The sequence below is a fragment of the Balaenoptera musculus genome, chromosome 19 (genome assembly GCF_009873245.2).
Source record: "Balaenoptera musculus isolate JJ_BM4_2016_0621 chromosome 19, mBalMus1.pri.v3, whole genome shotgun sequence".
Lineage (NCBI taxonomy): Eukaryota > Metazoa > Chordata > Mammalia > Artiodactyla > Balaenopteridae > Balaenoptera > Balaenoptera musculus.
The window spans coordinates 43,442,460-43,467,965 of record NC_045803.1 but is presented as its reverse complement, the minus strand read 5'-3'; the positions used below and the strand labels follow the sequence as shown (position 1 = coordinate 43,467,965).

Below are 25,506 nucleotides of genomic sequence, written 5' to 3'. Positions count from 1 at the left end.
AGAGATTAACCCACGCACCTATGGTCAACTAATCTATGACAAAGGAGGCAAAGATATACAATGGAGAAAAGACAGTCTCTTCAATAAGTGGTGCTGGGAAAACTGGACAGCTACATGTAAAAGAATGAAATTAGAATACTCCCTAACACCATACACAAAAATAAACTCAAAATGGATTAGAGACCTAAATATAAGACTGGACACTATAAAACTCTTAGAGGAAAACATAGGAAGAACACTCTTTGACATAAATCACAGCAAGATCTTTTTTGATCCACCTCCTAGAGTAATGGAAATAAAAACAAAAATAAACAAATGGGACCTAATGAAACTTCAAAGCTTTTGCACAGCAAAGGAAACCATAAACAAGACGAAAAGACAACCCTCAGAATGGGAGAAAATATTTGCAAATGAATCAACGGACAAAGGATTAATCTCCAAAATATATAAACAGCTCATTCAGCTCAATATCAAAGAAACAAACACCCCAATCCAAAAATGGGCAGAAGACCTAAATAGACATTTCTCCAAAGAAGACATACAGATGGCCACGAAGCACATGAAAAGATGCTCAACATCACTAATTATTAGAGAAATGCAAATCAAAACTACAATGAGGTATCACCTCACTCCTGTTAGAATGGGCATCATCAGAAAATCTACAAACAACAAATGCTGGAGAGGGTGTGGAGAAAAGGGAACCCTCTTGCACTGTTGGTGGGAATGTAAATTGATACAGCCACTATGGAGAACAGTATGGAGGTTCCTTAAAAAACTAAAAATAGAATTACCATATGACCCAGCAATCCCACTACTGGGCATATACCCAGAGAAAACCGTAATTCAAAAAGACACATGCACCCGAATGTTCATTGCAGCACTATTTACAATAGCCAGGTCATGGAAGCAACCTAAATGCCCATCAACAGACGAATGGATAAAGAAGTTGTGGTATATATATACAATGGAATATTACTCAGCCATAAAAAGGAACGAAATTGAGTCATTTGTTGAGACATGGATGGATCTAGAGACTGTCATACAGAGTGAAGTAAGTCAGAAAGAGAAAAACAAATATCGTATATTAATGCATGTATGCAGAACCTAGAAAAATGGTACAGATGAGCCAGTTTGCAGGGCAGAAGTTGAGACACAAATGTAGAGAATGGTCATATGGACACCAAGGGGGGAAAACTGCGGTGAGGTGGGGATGGTGGTGTGCTGGATTGGGCAATTGGGATTGACATGTATACACTGATGTGTATGAAACTGATGCCTAATAAGAACCTGCAGTATAAAAAAACAAACAAAACAACTAATACTAAACTTTCATTGGGTTATTTGTATGGAAATATGTTAATATAAATGTTTCAGACATTACATGAAATTTCTAAAAATCTTATATTTGTATTTGTATGGAAATATGTATGGAAATATGTTAATATAAATGTTTCAGACATTACATGAAATTTCTAAAAATCTTATATTTGTATTTGTATGGAAATATGTATGGAAATATGTTAATATAAATGTTTCAGACATTACATGAAATTTCTAAAAAAAAAAAAAAAAAAAAAAAAAACCCAAACAACCCAATCAAAAAACGGACAGAAGACCTAAGTAGACATTTCTCCAAAGAAGACATACGATGACCAAGAGGCACATGAAAAGATGCTCAACACAGCTATCAGGGAAATGCAAGTCAAAACTACAATGAGGTATTACCTCACACCAGTCAGAATGTCCATTATCAAAATATCTACCGGGGACCTCATTGGTGGTCCAGTGTGTAAAACTCCACGTTTCCACTGCAGGGGGTGTGGGTTCGATCCCTGGTTGGGGAACTAAGATCCCACCTGCCACGCAGCGCTGCCAAAAATATATATATATGTATATGTGTATATACATATACATATATATATATATATATATATATATATATATATATATATATACACACGTGCATGCACACACACACACACAAATAATAAATGCTGGAGAGGGTATGGAGAAAAGGGAAACCTCCTACATTGTTGATGGGGATGTAAATTGGTGTAGCCACTATGGAAAACAGTACTGAGGTTCCTTAAAAAACTAAAAATAGAGTTGCCATATGATCTAGTAATCCCACTCCTGGGCATATATCCAGAGAAAACTCTAATTTGAAAAGATACATGCACCCCAATGTTCATAGTAGCACTATTCACAACAGCCAAGACATGGAAGCAACATAAATGTCCATTGACAGATGAATGGATAAAGAAGATGCGGTATATGTATATACAATGGAATATTACTCAGCCATAAAAAAGAATGAAATAATGCCACTTGCAACAACATGGATGGACCTAGGGATTATTATATTAAGTGAAGTAACTCAGACAGATAAAGACAAATATCATATGATACCACTTCTGTGGAATCTAAAAAAAATGATACAAATGAACTTATTTACAAAACAGAGCCAGAATCACAGATATAGAAAACAAACTTATGGTTACCAAAGTAGAAAGGGAGATAAATTAGGAGTTTGGGATTAGCAGATACAGACTACTATATATAAAATAGATAAACAAGAAGGTCATACTGTAGAGCACAGAGAATTATATTCAATATCCTATAATAAACTATAATGGAAAAGAATCTGAAAAAGTATAGAATGTATACATAAATTACTGAACCACTCTTCTGTACACCAGAAACAAATACAACATTGTAAATCAACCATACTTCAATTGAAAAAAAAAAAAAAAAAAACCTAAATGTAGTCTTTTGAGCTCAAACTTACTTTAAGGCTTTCCAAAAGGGCCCAGGAAAATCTAAAGGATTTGTCACTCACTGGATAAGATGTTGAGCTAATTATATTTATTTGACTTGTTACATGGGAAGCAGTATCAAATAAGAAGTGATGTTAAACCTTCTTAGATTATATTTGTATGGATGCATGTTATTAACATAGGTGTTTTAGAAATTATATGAAATTCTTAGAAATCTGTTATGTCCTAGTACATTATCAGTCCTAATTCCAGTTATGATCTTAAAATTTTGTATAGCACATAAATAACCAGATTTCCTTGTCAAGTCCATTATAATAAACTCTCATCCAATCTTTAACCATGGGCATTTTAAAGTCTTTTGTCACAGACAGCTGTTTTACTCTGATGCTTTGCAAAAAAGTCTGATTCATGAAAAGGACCCTACCAAGTACTCTTGATCACTAATACCTCGGTCAAATTACAAGGTGTTGAAGCTTGGGTGTATATTTCACGACTGAAGAAGGTCCACGTGACATCTGGTCCTGTGCAAACAGTGGAGACGTCAAAATCAAATTGACTAGGAAGAGAAGTAGCCAACTTCAAGGTGGACTGCTTCCTCCCAAGCTGTCAGATCAAGAACATTTCCACAACTCAACAACAAAAAAACAAATAACCCAATCACAAAAAACGGGCAGGAGGGACTTCCTTGGTGGCACAGTGGTTAAGAATCCGCCTGCCAATGCAGGGGGCATGGGTTCAAGCCCTGGTCTGGGAAGATCCCCCATGCCATGGAGCAACTAAGCCCATGGGCCACAACTACTGAGCCTGCACTCTAGAGCCCGTGAGCCACAACTACTGAAGCCCACACACCTAGAGCCTGTGCTCCGCAACAAGAGAAGCCACCGCAATGAGAAGCCCACCCACCACAATGAAGAGTAGCCCCCACTCGCCGCAACTAGAGAAAGCCCGTGAGCAGCAATGAAGACCCAACACAGCCAAAAATTTAAAAAATAAATAAATAAATAAATAAAAATGGGCAGGAGTCCTAAATAGACATTTCTCCAAAGAAGACATAGAGATGGCCCAAGAGGCACATGAAGAGATGCTCAACATTGCTAATTACTAGAGAAATGCAAATCAAAACTACAATGAGGTACCTCCTCACACCAGTCAGAATGGCCATCATTAAAAAGTCTACAAATAACAAATGCTGGAGAGGGTGTGGAGAAAAGGGAACCCTCCTACACTGTTGGTGGGAATGTAAATTGGTACAGTCACTATGGAAAACAGTATGGAGTTTCCTCAGAAAACTAAAAATAGAATTACTATATCATCCAGCAATCCCACTCCTGGGAATATATATATCTGGACAAAACTATAATTCAAGCACCCCTATGTTCATAGCAACACTCCATAATAGCCAAGACATGGAAACAACCTAAATGTCCACTGACAGATGAATGGATAAAGAAGATATGGTGTGTATATATATATATATATATATATACACACACACACACACACACACACACATGAATAATGGACTACTCAGCCACAAAAAAGAATGAAATAATGCCACTTGCAGCAATATAGATGCAATTAGAGATTATCATACTAAGTGAAGTCAGAAAGAGAAAGACAAATACCATATGATACCACTTATATGTGGAATCTAAAATATGACACAAATGAACCTCTCTATGAAGCAGAAACAGAGTTACCACAGAAGAACAGACTTGTGGTTGCCAAGGGGGACAGGCGTGGGAGAGGGATGGATTAGGAGTTTGGGATTAGTAGATGCAAACTATTACACATAGAATGGATGGACGAGCTCCTACTGTATAGCACAGGGAACTATATTCAGTGTCCTGGGATAAACCATAATGGAAAAGAATATAAAAAAGAATGTATATATATGGGTAACTGAGTCACTTTGCTGTACAGCAGAAATTAGCACAACATTGTAAATCAACTATACTTCAGTTAAAAAAAAAAACAAAACAGAACATTTCTTTCCATTCTTCCTTCCCTCTCTGTCCTTTTCCCAAATCTTTTTTTTATTTTTGGCTGCACTGTGCAGAATGTGGGATCTTAGTTCCCTGGCCAGGGATTGAACCCATGCCCCCCTCAGTGGAAGCCCAGAGTCTTAACCACTGGACTGCCAGGGAAGTCCCTCCTTTTCTCAGTTCTTACACCATGAAGGTCTTTATGATTCTTTTGCCTTGCTCTGGCCTGGAAAGACAATACCACTATTCACATATCTCAGGCCATTGCAAAGGGGGATAATCAAACCTCCAAATGACTGTTAGACTTGCCATGCTGCTGGGGATCCTGTAGTTCTACCCTCACAAACGTCTCCCTAATTTCTTTTTTTTTTTTAATTAATGAATTTATTTATTTTTGGCTGCGTTGGGTCTTTATTGCTGTGTGCGCGCTTTCTCTAGATGAGGTGAGCGGGGGCTACTCTTCACTGAGGTGCACGGACTTCTCATTGCAGGGGCTTCTTTTTGTTGTTGTTGTTGTTGCAGAGCACGGGCCCTAGGCGCGCGGGCTTCAGTAGTTGCAGCACGTGGGCTCAGTAGTTGTGGCTCGCGGGCTCTAGAGCACAGGGTCAGTAGTTCTGGTGCATGGGCTTAGTTGCTCCATGGCATGTGGGATCTTCCCAGACCAGGGATCGAATCTGTGTCCCCGGAATTGGCAGGCGGATTCTTAACCACTGCGCCACCAGGGAAGTTCCCTCCCTGATTTCTAATGCCTCAGTTTCTCTGGAACAAACTTAGCTCCCTCTCTATTGTGTCACACTCCCTAGCCCTGGTCCATTTCCCTGACTCTGGTTAACAACCCCAAACCTGGGGAAACTTGCATCCAGGCTTCATACAAAGACACAAGGTAAGGGTAACCAGAATAAAACTGCCTGTGCAGTCTACAGACCCTTAAATTTTCCTGGTTGTCACCTTTCCAGTCTCAAGTCACAGACTCATACAGAGATTACCAGGAGGCATCATGATTCAAACTTTGCTTCCTTTGGCAGATCCCTACTGCCCAGGCTAAGAGTAAGTACAAATGAGGCTATGATCAAGGATCTCTCCTTAACTCTTGAAGATATCACAGAATCTGCTGCTAAAGCAATATCTACCCAACAAAAATCCCTAGACTCTCTGGTCAAAGTTGTTCTTCATAATAGGAGAGTCCCTGACTATCTTTTGCTGAGCAAGGAGGTAATTGTGCTGTAGCCCATACCACGTGCTACACTTGGACTGACACTTCTGGGAAAGTTGAGACTCAGTCACATAAGACCATTGGATAAGCCAGTTGACTTTAAAAAGTGACTCCTTCTGGACTTCCCTGGTGGTCCAGTGGTTAAGAACCCACCTTCCAATGCAGGGGATGTGGGTTCGAGCCCTGGTCAGGGAACTAAGATCCCACATGCCGCAGGGCAACTAAGCCTGCATGCCACAACTAGAAGAGCCTGCACGCCACAATTAAGACCTGACGCAGCCATAAATAAATAAATGGATAGATAGATAAATATTTTTTAAAAAGTGACTCCTTCAATAGGGTCTTTCTTTGACTTACATGATTCTGATTGGTTTGGGTCTTAGGGACCGTGGCTCTCAAATGCACTCCACTCCTGCTTATAAAAATCATAGTTGCCTCCTGGTGTACTGTATTTTCTCAGAAGTTTTTTTTTTTTTTTTAATTTATTTTTTATTTTTGGCTGCTTTTGGGTCTTCGTTGCTGCACGCGGGTTTTCTATGGTTGCTACTCTTCATTGTGGTGCGCAGGCTTCTCATTGCGGTGGCTTCTCTTGTTGGGAGCATGGGCTCTAGGTGCACGGGCATCAGTAGTTGTGGCGCACGGGCTTCAGTAGTTGAGGCTCACGGGCTTCAGTAGTTGAGGCTCACGGGCTCCAGTAGTTGAGGCTCACGGGCTCCAGTAGTTGAGGCTCACGGGCTCTAGAGCACAGGCTCAATAGTTGTGGCACATGGGCTTAGTTGCTCCACGGCATGTGGAATCTTCCCGGACCAGGGATAGAACCCGTGTCTCCTGCACTGGCAGGCGGATTCTTAACCACGGCGCCACCAGGAAGCCCTCAAAAGTTTTAAATGCATATTTGCAACTGCTAACCACCAAGCTAATGATTTCCCTAAGACTAGAATCTCAGAAGAGGATCAAAGTGAAAGACCGACTTTAAGAAAGTGAACATGATACAGCATTGTCAACTGTGAATAAATACCACACAGAGACTCAGCAAAAACTTCGAGCATTCCAGAGTTTAGTTGGGAGTAGCACTAAAGCCTGAACAATTTTTTTTTTTTTTAATCACATCTCTCAGGCTGAGAGTCTGATCAAAACGAGGCATTGTTTAAAACAAGACAACAGGGACTTCCCGTTTCTGAGGGCCTACAGTGGAAGCATCCGGGAGCGGCTGTTTCCCTCTAGGCTATTCCTTCTTCAGCTGTCTGGAGGGCCCCAGTACCTCTCCTGAAATACTAGGGCGAAAACTATTTCCTGATTTTCTAATTCTACAGAATGTTCTGTATTTATTTGTAACTTAGACAAAAAAAGGGGGGGAGCTAGTGAGGGAAAATGGGAAGATGTAGATCTTGTATAACTAGTATTAGCCTACCCAGTTAACCAAATCTCGAGGTGAACTGAATCATCCAGAGAATTTGTTTGCAAGTAACAGATGCATCCAACTGGCAGCACATTCCTTGAGGAATTCAGTGAGCCCAGAGGGTAGAAACAGAATGCATGAAACTATTTGAGAGTCTGCCCTTATTTTATTTCCAATAGGTTTGCCTTGATTGCTTATTCTTCCTGCCAAAACGATCATGTGGGTAAGATGTCTATTACTGCTAGAGATCTAGACATGCTTTACATTGACGTGATGAACCACAATCCCTTTCTTTCTGTGCCAGCTTTATCTTTTTTGTTATTAAGTTCTATGTTGGTCATCAATGAAACTGCAAGTTGACAGAGTACAGTTTGATCTGAGAGGTTAGTAAAAACTCTTGGTTTCAGATTGGCCTGAGTATGAAGCCAGAGAATTGTAGGAATGTCAGAGCAATAGATGGGGCAGAGGTCAGCCCCCGAGAGACAGGATGATCTGGCCACCAGAATGTACTCTCCACAAAGACAAAGATTTGTGTCTCTTTTGTACACTGATATATCCCAAATGCCTAGAGCAGTGCCTGGTGTGTAGTAGGTGCTCAATAAACCATGGTGGAGAGGCTGAGAGGATGGGTCAGTGAGAACATTAGCATTTCAAGGTGGGGAAAGAAGGTTGGCTTGTGTGGATGTGGGGTGGAAATAGAAAATGTAGGATGGTGGAGAAGGTACGAGGGCTTTCAGGACATAAATAAGTGACAATGGATTGGGGGCATATTACTTAGGGCCTGAGATCTGAAAGGGAACCGGTGCAGGGAGAGAGAAGCACTAACAAGATGTGCTTAGCTGTGTTAGATGGTCGCTTCTGTCGATGTGCAGGATAAGAAAAACTGAATGATAAACTAGAGGTACTGGTAATAATCCCATTTGTCTTTCAAGACAGCTCAAATGGCAACTCCTTCTGAAGGCCTTTGCTGAGGGGTCAGCCCTGAAGTGAACGGTTTTCCTCTATTAGTTATTAGTGTATGTGTCTTACGCCTTTCTTAGGGTAAATTTCAAGAAAGTAAAGCCTGTCATGTAGCTAGTTAAATGGCAGGAAGGGAAACTGAACCCTCCAAGTCCAAAAAAACTCAGATTTGGCCGTGAAAAATGACTTGGAAACAAGCGACTCAGGCTTGTGCTTTGGTAGTAAATCTCTTTCTTTACCCTTATCTCTGGCAAATACACATGACCATTCTGTTAATTGCGAATGAATGCTCTGTTAATTGCCTATTCATAGCCTTTGACCATTTTTCTACTGTGTTGTTTTTAAGAATCTATATATTCCAGATACTGAACTTCGTTGGTTATATTTCTTGCAAATATATTCTTCCTGTTTGTATCTCGTCTTACTTTTTTCTTATTTTTGAAGGTAACTGTCATGCCTATAATGTAGTTAGTAGATGGTAAGCTCTTTGAAAGCAAGGGATAGATGTCCTGATTTTCTCATTTTCTAGGAAGCGCCTTTATGTTTTACTGCTTACAAAATGCTTGTTAGGGCTTCCCTGGTGGCGCAGTGGTTAAGAATCCGCCTGCCAATGCAGGGGACACGGGTTCGAGCCCTGGTCCTGGAAGATCCCACATGCCGCGGAGCAACTGAGCCCGTGCACCACAGCTACTGAGCCTGCGCTCTAGAGCCCGCGAGCCACAACTACTGGAGCCTGTGTGCCTAGAGCCCATGCTCCGCAACAAGAGAAGCCACCGCAATGCACCATAACGAAGAGTAGCCTCCCACTCGCTGCAACTAGAGAAAGCTTGCACACAGCAACGAAGACCCAATGCAGCCAAAAATAAGTAAATTTATTTTAAAAAATGCTTGTTAATGTTGATAAGTGAAAAAATATATATATATAAATAAAAAATATATTTATATATATATACAGGTAAGGAGTAAGCCAAGAGAATAAAAATTGACAAAGCAGTATTTAGTAAACACTGATGTGACTAATGCAAAGATAAATCACAAAGAAAATGCATGTCAGAGCTTAATATACTCACATCGCTCTCAGTAGCGTTCAGTCCATGAGCTGATAAGAAAGGGGGGTGGGAATTTGTTGAGGCAGCCTCAGGAATTCCTTTCCATTTTCCCAGGCAGCGTCAGAAGCAGATATATCACTTCCGTAGCATTTAAATCCTCATCAAATTTATATTCCACCAAATCTGAGTTTATGGAGTCTGAAACGCCAGGACCAAGCTTGGAAATCCTCTTTTTTGGCAAGCGCCAAAAGCTTGCCTGAAGCTTACACGTGGCTGAAGCTTACACGTGGCTGAATTTAAGCCAGTAGGAGCTGCCCACACCAGGTGTGGTTAATACTGAAAGCAGGGCGAGAACTGAAGGCTTACACATCCCTTTCTAGTTAATTTTCTTCAAACAATACCAAAAAAAGTTGCAGGTGCTTTCTCTCCCAGCTCCACCCACAGTCGCTGCTGTTCAGAGTTCTTAAGGTATGAAATTGTGGCACCAATTTTTGGGAGAACGGTGGTGGTAAACTTCCTTGCTCTGGTACTCCTCCCCACGCCCTACACGTTGTTGCATAGATTTATCTATGTCTATATATTTTTAAATTATTCCAGCTTCACCACTTAGTATGTACATTTGGGTAACTGCTTAAGGTTTCTGTGCTTGTTTTCCCATCCATAATATGAGGATACTAATTCTGTTTACCTCATAGGGTTGCTGTGACAATTGAAAAAGAATACAAAGCACTTAGAACAGTGCCTAGCATGTAGTTAGCACCCTTTACATGCTGTTATTGCAAAAGTAAAGCAGGTTCCTTCTAACAACTTTATTAACACAAAGAAGGTCCAAGAAAAAGTTCATCTTTCCCCTCTGCCTCTACCCTCTTGCCATCTCTTACTTACCTAAGGAAACTAGTAATGGTTTCAGGTGATCATTCCACATCTTTTTTTCTCCTCATACCAATATACTGCAAATCTACCTACATATATGTAGTTTCTTTTTCTTTTTTTTAATAAAAGTGGATTCACATTCACTCATTTTATCATTTAACGATATATCCTGGATATCTTTCAGGGTGACTGTGTGTAGCTAACTCATTCTTGTTAAGAGCATAATATTCTGTAGTATGTGTGTATCGTAATTTATTCAAATGTGCTCCAGAAATAGATAATTGGGGTTATATCTAATTTTTGCCAATGACTAGAATGGTTCAGTACACATCCTTGCTCCTTCATCCTGATGCTTTCAGTCTGTAGGACAGATTCCCCAAAGTTGGACAACTAGATCAAAGATTTATGTGCCTTTAAAATGTTTAAAGATTCAGCCTGATTACTTTCCCCAAAGGCTGAGGCAACTCATATTCCCACCAGCAATGTGACAGTTTTCCTGAAATCTTAATTGACCTTGATGTTATTTGTCTTAAATTGTTTTGCCAATTGATCGGTAAATAATGATGTCTCATTTTATTTTATTTATTTATTTTTTTGCTGTACCACGTGGCGTGTGGGATCTTAGTTCCCTGACCAGAGATCGAACCCGTGCCCACTGCAGTGGAAGTGTGGAGTCTTAACCACTGGACCACCAGGGCAGTCCCATGATGCCTTATTTTAATTTGCTTTTCCTTGCAGGCCTGACAGGGCACCTTCTCATTTGTTTATTGTTGTTTGCAATTTCCTTCCCTGAATCATGTGTTCATATCCTTGACTTTTTCTTCTATTCCATTGTCTTTTCCTAATTATTTGTAGGCATTCTTTGGGATTTTAACTCTTTGTGATGAGTTCTGGATATCTTCTCCTGATTGTCTTTTGATTCTGCTTATGGGACCTTTTGTTAAATACAAATTTTTGATGTTTATGTGGCTTTATCTCTCAGGCTTTTCCTTCATGGTTGCTGAATCTCTAGTCTTTCTTAAAAAGTAGCCTCTGTCCAGAGGTTATACAAATTCTCCCTTTCATCCCATACTATTCTTTTTTTTTTTTAAGGTTTTTAAAATAACATTTATGTCTTAAAAGTTAACATGTGCATAATAGGAAACCAAAAAACATTAGAAGCAAAAAACAAAGTTATCCATAATCACAAATAGTTTACCGTTTGATGTGTCCTTCTAGGTCTCATTTATGTAGGTAGCTACACAACTAAGCATCCATTTTTATGTAAATAAGACCATACAGTTATGTTTCATGCTTTTTCACACATCACGAATATCTACCATTTCAAAGTCCCAAAGCTATGAGTATTTTGACAACCAAGAATACACTACACCAACTCAGTCTGGAAGGGAAAAATGTAATCCTGCCTTACTTGGCAACAAAAATTTCATAAAAGACAAAAATGGCAACAGGCCTCTAGATAAAGATATTGGCAAGAGTTATGATTAAAATACTGCAGTCCCTTAATGTTCAATTAAAAATGAGACATAAAAAAAAAAAAAGAGACATAAAGCAACAGAGTGCACAAAGCATCCTATACTATTCTGTTTTTTTTGGTGGGTTGTTGTTTTCTTTTTCTTTTTTTTTTGAATTTTTGAATTTTATTTTATTTACTTTTTTATATAGCAGGTTCTTATTAGTCATCAATTTTATCCACATCAGTGTATACATGTCAATCCCAATCGCCCAATTCATCACACCACCACCACCACCCACCGCCGCTTTCCCCCCTTGATGTCCATACGTTTGTCCTCTACATCTGTGTTTCAATTTCTGCCCTGCACACCGGTTCATCTGTACCATTTTTCTAGGTTCCACATATATGCGTTAATATACGATATTTGTTTTTCTCTTCCTGACTTACTTGACTCTGTATGACAGTTTCTAGATCCATCCACGTCTCAACAAATGACCCAATTTTGTTCCTTTTTATGGCTGAGTAATATTCCATTGTATATATGTACCACATCTTCTTTATCCATTCGTCTGTTGATGGGCATTTAGGTTGCTTCCATGACCTGGCTATTGTAACTAGTGCTGCAATGAACATTGGGGTACATGTGTCTTTCTGAATTATGGTTTTCTCTGGGTATATGCCCAGTAGTGGGATTGCTGGATCATATGGTAATTCTATTTTTAGTTTTTTAAGGAACCTCCATACTGTTCTCCATAGTGGCTGTTATCAATTTACATTCCCACCAACAGTGCAAGAGGGTTCCCTATCTCATACTATTCTAATAGTTTCATTTTTTGAAATGTAGATCTTTAATCTGCCAGCAAATTGTTGCTGTATGTGGTGTGTTAGTGGGATAGTTAAAACCCAAAACTTTAATACAATAGACACGCTGAAAAGCACACAAGTTCTAAGTGAATTTTCACAAATTGAACACACACTTGTGTAATCTGCACCCAGATCAAGAAACAGAATACGGCCAGCACCCCAAAAGCCCATTTGTCCCCTTCCAGTCACTATCCCCTGATGGAGGGTAACTGCTATACTGACTTCTAACACCTTACATTAGTTTTCTAAGGGGATAATTTTATTTTCATGCAGATGGCTGCTTAAGTAAGCCAACACCATTTATTAAATTAGCTACTGTTTTCCCAGTGAGTTAAAATGCCTCCTTTGATTGCTGGTACTTGTAAGGAGAAAATATAGTTTTTGATGCAGTGGATGGATTGCATAACCCAATGTCTAACAAAGTCACGTCTTCCATTATGGATCCCAGCTGGGCTCCCCTGTAGCCGGAGCTTTGCTGGTTGGTGACTGATTTTCTCCATGTGCCTTGTGTGTGTCTAAATAGTTAGAAAAGCACTGATCCTACTGGCCCACTCAGAGAGGACATCCTTCAACTACGCCATGAAGGAGGCCGCCGTAGAGGCTTTGAAGAGGAAAGGATGGGAGGTCACTGTGTCGGACCTATATGCCATGAACTTCAATCCCGTCATCTCCAGAAACAACATCACAGGTGGGAGCAGCTCTCCCCTTTAATTAGGTCTTTGTGGAACTTCTCGCCTGTGGGTTCTCTGGCCCCGCCTTGGCCCCTCTGGCGTCAGCCTCTCTTTTTCCTCTCTGCAGGTAAACTGGAGGACCCCGGGAACTCTCAGTATCCTGCCGAGTCTGTTCTAGCTTATAAAGAAGGCCGTCTGAGCCCAGATATTTTTTTTTCTCTTTTTTTTTTCTTCTTTTTTTATTTTTTAATTTTTTTGTTTTTTTTATTGTTTTTTGAGCCCAGATATTGTGGCCGAACAAAAGAAGCTGCAAGCCACAGACCTTGTGATTTTTCAGGTGTGGTTAAGACATCAAAAGGGGTGTTGGGACACTTGCGTTCTTTTTGTCCTAGACCTGGCACCTAATTAACTATGTAATCTTAGGAAAGTTAACATCCACTTGACCGCATTCTCTGTAGAGAAGGGTGATTACTTCAAAGGCCCAGTATTACACAGATTTACAGATGTCGTGAATCCGGCTGTATTATTACTCTTTGAAAATATGACTGTGATGGTAGAGATGACATGTGAGCCTTGAGCTTTTTTTCCCCAGTATGTTTAATCTTTTTCTTCAGTTAGTTATTTCTTGTGGAATCACTCAAGTTTGCAATTCTCCCCCGCCCCGTCTCCATAAGCATCCTGAAAATAGTTTGTGGAGCTGCTATCTGGAGGATTTGGACTCCATAGAAAGTTCAATTAATTAATTCCCCTGAAGGGTCACTGAAAACGAGATACCTGAATTGGGCAGAGAATGATATTCATGTCCCCGTGGATACCCTGCAGAGAGTACATGGAGCCACTGCCACCAGTGGAGATGGAAAGCACTGCCTTCTTATTCTGTAAAAGAAAAGTCATTACCTTCCACATCTCCTTGGTGACAGGAAGTTAATGAAACAGCCCCAGGGTAAAGAACACAAAGGTCCCCCTCCCATCTGCTGTTTATGTTACTTCATACATTGGCTCCTCTGAGCCTCACAGTATGACTCTGCAGAAGTACCAGCCTGGAAGATGGTACACAGAGGGGCAGGCCCAGGATTCCATACTCCTGGGTGTGGCAAATCAGGTGAAGGTTGTCATGGTAACACAAAATCAGTGCTGACTGCTGGTGTCTAGGTGGAGTTATTTGTTGTTTTTTTATCTATCTCCCCACACTGCTAGGCATGTATCTAGGCTTGTAATCCAGGAGGTCTCAAAATGTTTCTTGTATAGTTTTGGGTGTCTGGAAAATGAAGACAGACTGACTTTTTTATTATGGACAATTTCAAACATACATAAAGAAGAGAAAATAGTAAAATGATGCATCCACCATCTAGCTTTAACTCTCAGTCAGTATCCCCTCACCCCTGTTTTTTCCTGGAGTATTTTAAAGAAAATCCTGAACATCATGTCAAAATATCTATAAAAATATCTATTAAAAATTTTGGGAGAGACGTGCATCTCTCCCAAAGGGACCTGGAGCCTGATTTTGGTATCTAATTGTGCTCAAAACTCTGCCTCAGGACAGAATCTACCTAGAATCCAGGTGTTAGAAAAAGCAGAACCATCAACCTACCCGGAAAGGTCCCTTGTCATACACGGCAGCATACGAGTAAGCAAACTCCCCTATGAGCACTCGCTCAAACCAGCCTTTCAGGATGGCAGGGATTCCAAACCACTGCAGGGGGAACTGTGGGACAGAGGACAAAGAGGTCAGATGGGGAACACCCCCAAAATAGAAGACTTAGGGTGCTTAGCTGCTGCCCATGATGTCACCGAGGGGCAAACTTTCTTCAGGACCTGTCATCCCTTCTGGAGGAGTTAGCACATTCAAGAAAAGAAAATTTTAAAGAAAAGAAAATTATTGTCCTTCATCAGTCAACTTGACACTCCTGTTTCTGCCTAAAAATACAAATATTGGGTGGGTGTGAAGAAAGCCACATGCAATAAGATTTGCTTCTATGAAATCACGTTTGGCAGCAAAGTCTGAACAGCAAGGATTGCAGGCAAAGTTGGCTTCAGTGTGTGTTGCCTAAATCAATATTTTCCCAAGAGCTTGCTTTTGTGGGTGTGCCTTCAAAAATATGAAACCTGTACCTTGTGCTCACGGATTTAAAATCCTATCATTTAGAATAAACAGAACCACTCACATATGCAAACAAATGATCAGTGTGACTTAAGTTCATCAGGGAATTGCCATGAGAAAGACCTATTGGGCCTCTTGTCCTGGTAAAAGCTAAGCAAGGACATACCAGTATTTCTTCTTCTCCTTGACTCACTTAAAGGCAATGACAACAGGAACATGCCCAGAGGTTAAAAAACAAAACTAGGACAGAGAAAAAATTTTTAAGACTTGATAGTTCTCTCTTTGAAGGGTGGTTGACCTACAGGAAAGGGGATAAGGAAGTAGAGTTTTAGGACACGACTGAGAATGAAACCTGTATTCTCACCCTGAATCTGACAGTAATTTGCCTCATCAGTAAAAAGAGGGGCTTGAGTTATCTCTAGTAGCTTCTCACATTCTCACATTTATGACACTCCAATTGTGAGGGGCCAGATCTGCAGCTTTTAGGATAAATGTGCAGGTTGTTTAGGCAAGTAGATTTGGTCCCTTGTGAATGTTCTACAGTCAGGGCTGAAACAGAATTGGTTGGTTTGCCGGGTATTAAAAGTTTACTCTCTCAAGTTGTTCTTGGAGGGACTTCCCTGGTGGTGCAGTGGTTAAGACTCTGCGCTCCCAATGCAGGGGGCCTGGGTTCAATCTCTGGTCGGGGAACTAGATCCCACATGCATGCCGCAACTAAGGGTGTGTATGCTGCAACTAAGGAGCCCGCCTGCTGCAACTAAGACCCAGCGAAACCAAATAAATAAATAAATATTAAAAAAAGGGGCCACCTATAGGATTAGGGAATTAATATTAACATTGGAGAATAAATGGTAAGAATAATTTATTAAGACTTGTCTAGTAATGTGGGGAGGCAGAGAAATGCACATGTGCATGCCTTGGCAAGGGTCAGCTGCCAAGAAGCTGAAACTCACCCTTAGGTAATAGAACTTCGGGCACTTTTGGCAGAGAATGCCAGGCTGGCACAGTTTCAAGGTTTTCTTCATTCAAAGAAGAGCACAGCTGAATAGGTTAAAATAGGTAACAACTAGGTACAGAAAGCACAAGGTGAGAGGGTGGAGCTATGAACTAATTTTCCAGGGTGCCTCAGGCCTCCACATCAGGGTATTCTGTTGGGAAACCCAGATTAACTTTTGTTGTTTGTATATGGTACAAGGTCTGTGGGGTTTGACCTGTGACTCACCTCTGTGCTTTGTGTATCCCCAGAGTGGCACTCTGCATTTCTGTGGCTTCCAAGTCTTGGAACCTCAACTGACAAATAGCATTGGGCACACTCCCGAGGATGTCCGAATTCAGATCCTGGAAGGATGGAAGAAAAACGCCAGGAGAATATTTGGGTTGAGATGCCACTGTATTTTGCTCCAAGTAGCCTCTTTAACCTAAACTTCCAGGCAGGATTCTTAATGAAAAAGGAGGTACAGGATGAACAGAAAAATAAGAAATTTGGCCTTTCAGTGGGCCATCACTTGGGCAAGTCCATCCCGACGGACAACCAGATCAAAGCCAGAAAATAAGATTCACAAGACTTGATTTCCTTCTAAAATATAGCCAAATCTAGATTTCTTTCTTGGGGTTCCTTGACTTGCTTTAGTTTTTAAGATTTGTGTTTTTCTTTTTCCACAAGGAATGGATAGAACAGACTATATTCATACATTTTTGTATAGTTTTGTTAAACATAACCGATTCTGTTTTTTTTTTTTTAATTAATTTATTTATTTATGGCTGCGTTGGGTCTTCGTTGCTGCGTGTGGGCTTTCTCTAGTTGCAGCGAGTGGGGGCTACTCTTCGTTGCGGTGCACGGGCTTCTCATTGCAGTGGCTTCTCTTGTGCAGCACGGGCCCTAGGTGCGTGGGCTTCAGTAGTTGTGGCACGCGGGCTCAGTAGTTGTGGCACGTGGGCTCTAGAGCGCAGGCTTAGTAGTTGCGCATGGGCTTAGTTGCTCCGCAGCACGTGGGATCTTCCCGGACCAGGGCTCGAACCCATGTCCCCTGCATTGGCAGGCGGATTCTTAACCACTACGCCACCAGGGAAGTCCCAAATGTAACCAACTGCTATCGTGGCAAAATCTGATTAGGCTCAAAAGGCCTCTCAGGCTTAGGACGTAAAGCCAGAGAGAAAGGTGTAGAAAGATCCCAGACAGTATTCTTTAAGGTCCTCTACACAATTTAATTCCTCTCTTTAGAGATACATTTTTAGGAATAAATCTGGCTAGAGAGCATTCAACTCCTCAATGATCTATTTTTCTTTTAATTACCTCTCTGTGGTTTATGGCAGAAGGGAATTGCTCAGAGAAAGAAATGATGAAATCTGTCTGACCTAAGGGACTTGTTTAGTAATTACTACTCTCTGCTTGTTTGTGATATATATTGGCTTTAATTACTACACAATGACTATTATGCCTAATATGAGTGTCATTCTCCTTCAGCTTCTGTTGTTTCTATACAGTGCACACAGACACCTTGAAATGAAAAGCTAAAAAAAACCTCTTTACTTCAATCTTCTAATTTAATGTCTGCAAATAAACCAACACCTCTAAACACTACATCTGCTACAATGAATGAATTCATAAAAGGAAACAGTACTCCCAGTACCTAAAAACAGCTTGCCACAAACAGTACTTTATTTCAGATCCATATAACTAACCTTCTGGAAGTTTTTCCTGTATCATTGCTAAACTAATGACTTGCCTTTTAAGGATGTGTTTTGGTTTCGTGAATTTAGGGACAAAATTGTAAGCCTAGAGTTTCATTAACTTTGGTGAACAATTTTGGCGTAACATTCTAACTTCTATTTAAATGATTGAGGTGCATCTCTACTCACTGTTGGTATAGCTTAAGTAGAAAATGATGAAAGAACACCCTCTTGTGGTGCATAGAAAGAAAACATGAGAAAATGATGCAAAGCAAGGTTGCATGAAACTGGGAACAGCCTCTTACCTGCCAAGGAAATAATGGTGTCAGGCTGGAGAACCTCATGTGCCAGATGCCAGCAGGCACTGGGTATTCTTTCCACAATATCCACAATGGCAGATGGCTGGGTGCTTCAGTTTGAAAACATCTGAAAATATTTACTGTTGCCTTCATCTTCACTGCAGTTTTATGTAAGTTTCTAAAAGTTCCAAATGAAATAAATAAAATCCATTTCTACAAAACAGACCCACACTCACTGGTTTCAGAGCAGCTAGTGACAGAGGCATTCAGGCAAAAGTGGAATCTACTGGGGCAGAAGCGATCAGAGGATTCAGTGATAAATTGTGGCCAGAAGCCTATATGGTGACTTGGCTTGACAGCTTGCCCAATAGGGCTGCTTCATTCTGAATGGCAAGGGAACCTACCAAGATTCTCTCAGGGAATTTAAAGGACATTTAAGGAGATCCAGGAAAGAGAGCGGTATAGAAATCAAGAAAAACACGGAATGCAATAAATAAATGCCAAGGAGCAATATTTATTCTGATTTGCCTGATTTATTCTGATTTATCTAATCAATGGGCCAGGCATTCTTCTAGGCACTGGGAATACAGCAGACAAAAAACCTAGCCTCATGAAGTTTGCATTCTAGTAAAGAATGATAGAAGAACAAATGTCAGTCAGGTGGTGATAAACGCTAGGAAGGAAGAGCAGGGTAAGAGGGTTAGAGATGGGATACGAGTTTTATACAGGGTGGTCAAGAAAGATCTCTCCTATAAGGTTATATTTGGGCAAAGCCCTGATAAAGTGAGAGAGTGATACATGTAGGTCCCTGAAGGAAGAGCATGCCAGGAGTGATGTGAGTGCAAACCCATGAGGCAGCAGCATGATCAGTATGCTTTAGGGAGAGCAAGGAAGTTAGTGTGACTAAAGCACAGAAAGCAAGAGAGGGATAGGTCAGACACAAAGCTGGAATCAGACCACAAAGGGCATTACAAGCATTGTGAAATGTAGAGATAGGAAGTCACTAGAGGGTTTTGAGCAGAGGTGTAACATATGACTTATGTTTAAATCTGGCTGGTATGTGAAGAATCAAGTATAAGGGGCAATGATAGAAGCAGGGAGAATTGTTGGGAAGCTGTTATGACAATCTAGGCAACAAATGCTTTGGATCAAAGTGATAGCAATAGATGTATTGAGAAGTGGTTGGATTCTGGAAGTATTTCAAAGGTCAGAGTAACAGGATTTGATGATGGATTGGATCAAGGTCAAAAAACAAACCAACCAACCCGCAAAGGTATTTTGGCTTAAACAATTGGAAGAACGGAGATTCCATTTGCTCAGATGGGGAAGAATCTGGAAAGAGTACTGGCAGCAGAAGTTGGGAGTGGGAAGGGGAGAATCAAAATTTCACTTCAGACATGTTATTTCTGAGATGCCTGTTAAGACTGTCAAGTAGATAATTCGATAATAGGAACCTGGAGTTAAAGAACTTATGGCTGGAGATATACATTTGGAAATTTTCAACACATAATCTATTAAAGCAATCTGACTGGATGAGCGCACCTAAAAATTGAGTTATGATAGAGAAGAGATCTGATGATTGACTTCTAGGGTTCTCCAATGTTAGTAGGTCAAGAAGACGAGAATGGAAAAGGCCAGTGAAGCAGGAGAGATGAGTGCGGTGTCCTGAAAGCCAAGTGAAGACAGTGTTTCAAAGAGTGTCATATACTGTTGATAAACTGAGTGAAACAGCCCTCAGAATTGACTTTTGGGTGGCCATTGGTGATGCTGATGAGCTATTTCAGTAGAGCAGGGTGATAAAACCTGATTGGAATGGGTTCAAGAGGATGAATGAAAGGAGAGAAAGTGGAAATAGTATGTATGGGGGATGTGTGGTCAAAGAAAATTGTTTCATATTTTTAAGAGATGAGGGACATTACAGAAAATTTATATACCAGTGGGTATGACTCAGAGAGAAAGGTTTTGATGCTGGAGAAAGAGGACAATTATATATGTATACGTATAACTGAATCACTTTGCTGTACACCTGAAACTAACACAACATAAAATCAACTATAATCCAATATAAAATAAAAATTAAATTAAAAATTAAAAAAAGAAAGAGGACAATTAAAGGAACAGGAGCATGTATTTGAAAAAGCAAAAGGATATGGATCCAGTGCACCAGAGGCAGAAGAGCAAAGTAGCAACAGGACTGGTACACTTATTAGGCACATAGCTCCTGTGTGCCAGGAACTAAGCAGTTTTACACTGATTAATTTACTTAATTCTTGTAACAACCCTAAGAGGATCATTCATTTTTCTTTCCACTTTATAAATAAAGAAATTGAGGAATGGAGAGGTTAAACAGTAGGTATAGGAGCCAGAACTTCACCCAAGCAGGCAAACTCAAGAGCCTATGCTTTTGGACTTCCCTGGCGGCGCAGTGGTTAAGAATCCGCCTGCCAATGCAGGGGACACGGGTTCGAGCCCTGGTCCAGGAAGATCCCACATGCCTCGGAACAACTAAGGCCGTGTGCCACAACTACTGAGCCTGCGCTCTAGAGCCCCCAAGCCACAACTACTGAGCCCATGCGCCCTAGAGCCCGCGTGCCTAGAGCCCGTGATCCGCAACGAGAAGCCACCACAATGAGAAGCCCGCGCACCACAATGAAGAGTAGCGCCCGCTCGCCGCAACTAGAGAAAGCCCGCGCGCAGCAACTTAGACCCAACGCAGCCAAAAGTAAATAAATTTATTAAAAAAAAAAAAAGAGCCTATGCTTTAAATACTATACAGGCAGGGACAATGACAACATGAAATAGAGCACAAGAGTAGTAATCAATTGTCTTCCTGAGAGAAAGACCATTAAGTGTCGCTGTCGAGAAACTATAGCTTCTTTTATACTTCCAGAGTCCCTCTGTGTCCTGAGCAGGGATAAATGATGTTCGGTTCTTTTACAGGCCTAATTATATGGCTGCTGAGAATTGTCTGCTCCTCACAAGATAATACAGCAGGACTCTTACCAGCTTGGAGTAAAGCAGGACAGCTATCTCCCTTGTTCTGCACACTGTAACTTAAATTATGTAACCCAGGATTGCATCAGCCTTTCCGGCAGCCACTCATATGCAGTCCCATTTTCGGATCAGTCTTTTGCCCACATACGCTGTTTTTTGGACCCCAGTACTTTTGATATTTATACTTATTTAATTTCATTTGTTTTTTTTTTTAAAAAATAAATTTATTTATTTATTTTTGGCTGCATTGGGTCTTCGTTGCTATGCGCGAGCTTTCTCTAGTTGCGGTGAGCGGGGGCTACTCTTCATTGCGGTGCGCGGGCTTCTCGTTGCGGTGGCTTCTCTTGTTGCGGAGCACGGGCTCTAGGCGCGCGGGCTGCAGTAGTTGTGGCACGAGGGCTTAGCTGCTCCGCGGCATGTGTGATCTTCCCGGACCAGGGCTCGAACCCGTGTCCCCTGCATTGCAGGTGAATTCCTAACCACTGCTCCACCAGGGAAGCCCAATTTCATTTGGTTATTACTCCTTTCCAGTGCTGCTGAAGTCAATAAATGCCAAAAGACAACTTTTAAACATATTTAGAACAATGGCAGCATTGTTGTCACTTTAAACTCCTAAAGTGACAATTCATTTAGATATATACATTTGGATGTGTTAAAAAATTCAGTCACTTTCACAGAATCAACAGACACTGTCTATATTTGATAAGAAGGTATAAGCATACTGTTTAAAGCAGTGCTTCTGAAGCTTCAGTTATTTACATATCACATATATGATATTCATGTATCACCTGTATTAGTATTTATTTAGTAACTGTCTTTGACTCACATTTCCCCACAGTCTAGTAAGTAGACACATTATATATTTTTCTAATGTACATCCAAACCTTATATATATATGTTTAAAAATAATGTTTACCCATGTATCACCTGAAATCATTTTGGGTACCACTAGTGATATATGTACCACATTCTGATATATATAGATGTAAATTACTTACAGAAAAATAAAAAGAGATTGCCTCTGGATGTGGGACTGAGGGCTGGAGAGACTTGGTTTTCATCAAAAGTACCTCCATAATACAAGATTTGTCACCACATGTATATATTGTTTTACTAAACATGAAACATTTAAACTAAGTAAAACAAATAAAAATTCTATTACACTAAGTCACTTGGTACACTGCCTGGTACAATGTAACTATTCAAAAATATTTCTATATTTCATACCTTTTCCTACTGATTTTTTAAGTTCAATCACATACTCATGTCGCTCAAAACTGACATTCACGGATATGACTTCATTCATAAAATCTGAGGAAAAAAGACAGTTAACTACTACAAAATGAAAACTTTCAATGTTTTATTTTTGACTGCAGCTGTTTACAGAAATATAGTTGCAAGTATACAAATGTTCCAATAGAAGCAAAATATCTTTTTAATATTTAACAAGTTATCACAGATAGCTAAAAACATAGATGCAAATGAAATTCCCTCAGAGAATAAACTGAAAATATCTGGTGTCAGTGCTCTGAAATCCCAACTATGAAAGCCATATACACAAAAATGTAACCCTTACTTACATCATTGCAGGACAATGGAAGAAGGCAGTTCAGTGGTTGATCAGTGTGCTCAAGCAAATAAAATTAAATTAAAAAATTAAATGGCAGAATGGTAGCTAAACCACTTGAGAACAGGTTAATAACATAACTGTAGTATATTCATTAAAAGACTAAGTAAAAGAAATGAATGAAACAGTAAAAATTGTCAAAAAAAAGTAATAAATACTTGGAGCTTATCAATTCAGTGTAAGGGAACAAGGTGAGCAGATACATTCATTAGATCGAAGGAAATTAGCTCAGTATCACTGGAATCAGTTTGTCGCTATGAAAGTCATAAACACTTCCATGCAGGACAGTTCTTTATTGGACACAGTCTGATTCCAAAGCCACTCTCAAACATCTGAGATGTGTATGTGTGTGTGTGTGTGTGTGTGTGTGTGTGTGTGTGTGTGTGTGTGTGTGTGTGTGTGTGCGTGCGCTGTCCTGAGGTTCGTTAGCTAAAATAATAATAATAATAATACAAACTATTTCAAATCAGGCAAGTTACTTCTGGAAAAAACAAAAAACAAAACAGGGTGATACGGTTAAACACAGAGCCTTTAAAGGAAATATTACAAGTCGGAGTTGAACAGAATTGTGGTATGGTATAATGCTTTGGATATACAAATACAGTATGCAATAAAGTGGGGAAGAGGGGAAGGGTAACAAGAAAGGAGGAATGTAGCTAGAGCATCTCCCAACAGCTTGCCTATGTATTTCCAGCACCAAAGTTTTCAGAGTAAGCCACTTGTATTTCCACCGCTAGTTTTAAGCAAAGACAGCAGTGGTGATTTTCATAAAGTGAGTATACAATTATTTTCATTTTGAAATGTTCACTATTCTTATATGAGTTTATTAATTGGTGATTTGTAAACACCAACAATTATGGAGGTACTGAATTATACAGGGAGATTAAAATGAATGAATAAATCTACTCATCTTATGGTTAGTTTACATTTAACAGGATGCATATAACTGGGAAGGGAGAAATGCTCAAATTAAATAATACAGTGTCTTGTTTAACATCTTGTCTGAAGCACAAGTTACAAGGATAGTTATATTTCTAGTGCATCAATTCTCATACAAAGCAAGCTATTTTAAAAGAAGATTTATCTATTAAAAAAAGAAATTAAATAAGGTGCTTTGTTGATCTGGCTAGCTATGTTGTTTAATAGCTCAGATACAAATGTAAATATAAGGAATGACAAATAATTTTGTTCTGAGAGTTGGTCTAGCTGGGCCAAAATTGTGGTCTGCTGGTAAAGTAAGAGGCAATGAAAAGAAAGCTTTTATTATCACTGCCCACAATGTATCCATTTTATGGATAAACAGGAGACTTTAGCACCCGTCAATTGTATTAGCTACTTAACTGTCATAATAGTTAAAATAAACACAGAACATTGCACCTATATATTTAAATCAGTCATTTAATGTAAACTTTTTAGTAAGTGGTATGAAAATGCCAAACTAAGTTAACTGAATTATCAATAACTAGACTAATTGTGTATGTACATAAAATATACTGTATTTCTATAGGCAGTACTGAGAATAAATTATCATTGCCAATAAATGATTATAGATAACCAGGTTAAACTGAATTTACATTAAAAACAATGTATAACTGTGTCTGTGTGAGTGGGAAAAAAAAGCCCTTTCTAGATCTTACTGTATACAGTTTACACCAGTGGTTCTCAAACTTTAGCATGTATCAGAATCACCTGAAGGGCTTGTTAAAAAACAGATTGCTGAGTCCCACTCCAGAGTTTCTGATTCACTATGTCTGGGATAAGGCCCAAGATTTTGCATTTTTAACTAGTTCCCAGGTGATACGGATGTTGGCTGGTGGGCTGAGGACCACACCCTCAGAACCATTGGTTTATACATCCTATATATGTAGAAAACTATATACTATAATGCTATTAATATGAAACAAAAAATATAGGAAGAGGGCTGGTTTTAATTAACTCTCAAACATATAATTAGAAAGCTGAACATTTTAATGTTTCTAAAATGATTTTCTGAAGTGTAATAATTTCCCCTTATAGTCAGTTACATTTCAAAGTCTTAAGTCCTACTATACATTTTAGAGAATATTCCCATAACATACCAAGTTGGCTATCCAAAATAAAAAGGGACATAAATATTCTAAACAGTTAAGATATACTCATCAAGAAGGAATCATCACTATACAGCATTCCTGACTTCTTTGGAATGATTAAAGTGCATAATATCATTAGGGTATCGAGAATATTGCATAAAGGTTTGCAGTCTTTAGTGCCACTAACAGTCATGGAAACACTCACATGGGGAAAGCAACTCTATCCCTAAGCTACTACTCTCCTGACCTGTTTGTTGCTGATGGCTCTTTCTTCAGGCACCACCACTATGGTAAGGAGCTGGAACATAGGCAAAATTAACAAAAAACAGAGGGATACTCAATCCAACTGTATTTGGCTGCAAGGAATTATTTTAGTTCTGGAGGGACTCAGATACAACTTCATTTCCTTTGACACTACTTTTCATAGGCAGATTTCTAAAGTTCTGATGGACAAGAAGTACACTATAATGAATTATTTGACTCCGTATGGTTAGAAAAA

The 25,506-nt window shown here is 39.7% G+C and overlaps 1 protein-coding gene across 1 annotated transcript; it reads left to right on the top strand.

The window, feature by feature from the left end:
* Positions 1-12,912: 12,912 nt before the first annotated feature.
* NQO1 (NAD(P)H quinone dehydrogenase 1) lies at positions 12,913-16,901 on the top strand. The gene is given in 6 exon segments (XM_036832335.1): positions 12,913-12,937; positions 13,100-13,264; positions 13,375-13,441; positions 13,521-13,584; positions 16,594-16,701; positions 16,704-16,901. Coding segments are annotated over 6 exon segments (627 nt in total).
* The last annotated feature ends 8,605 nt before the right edge of the window (positions 16,902-25,506 follow it).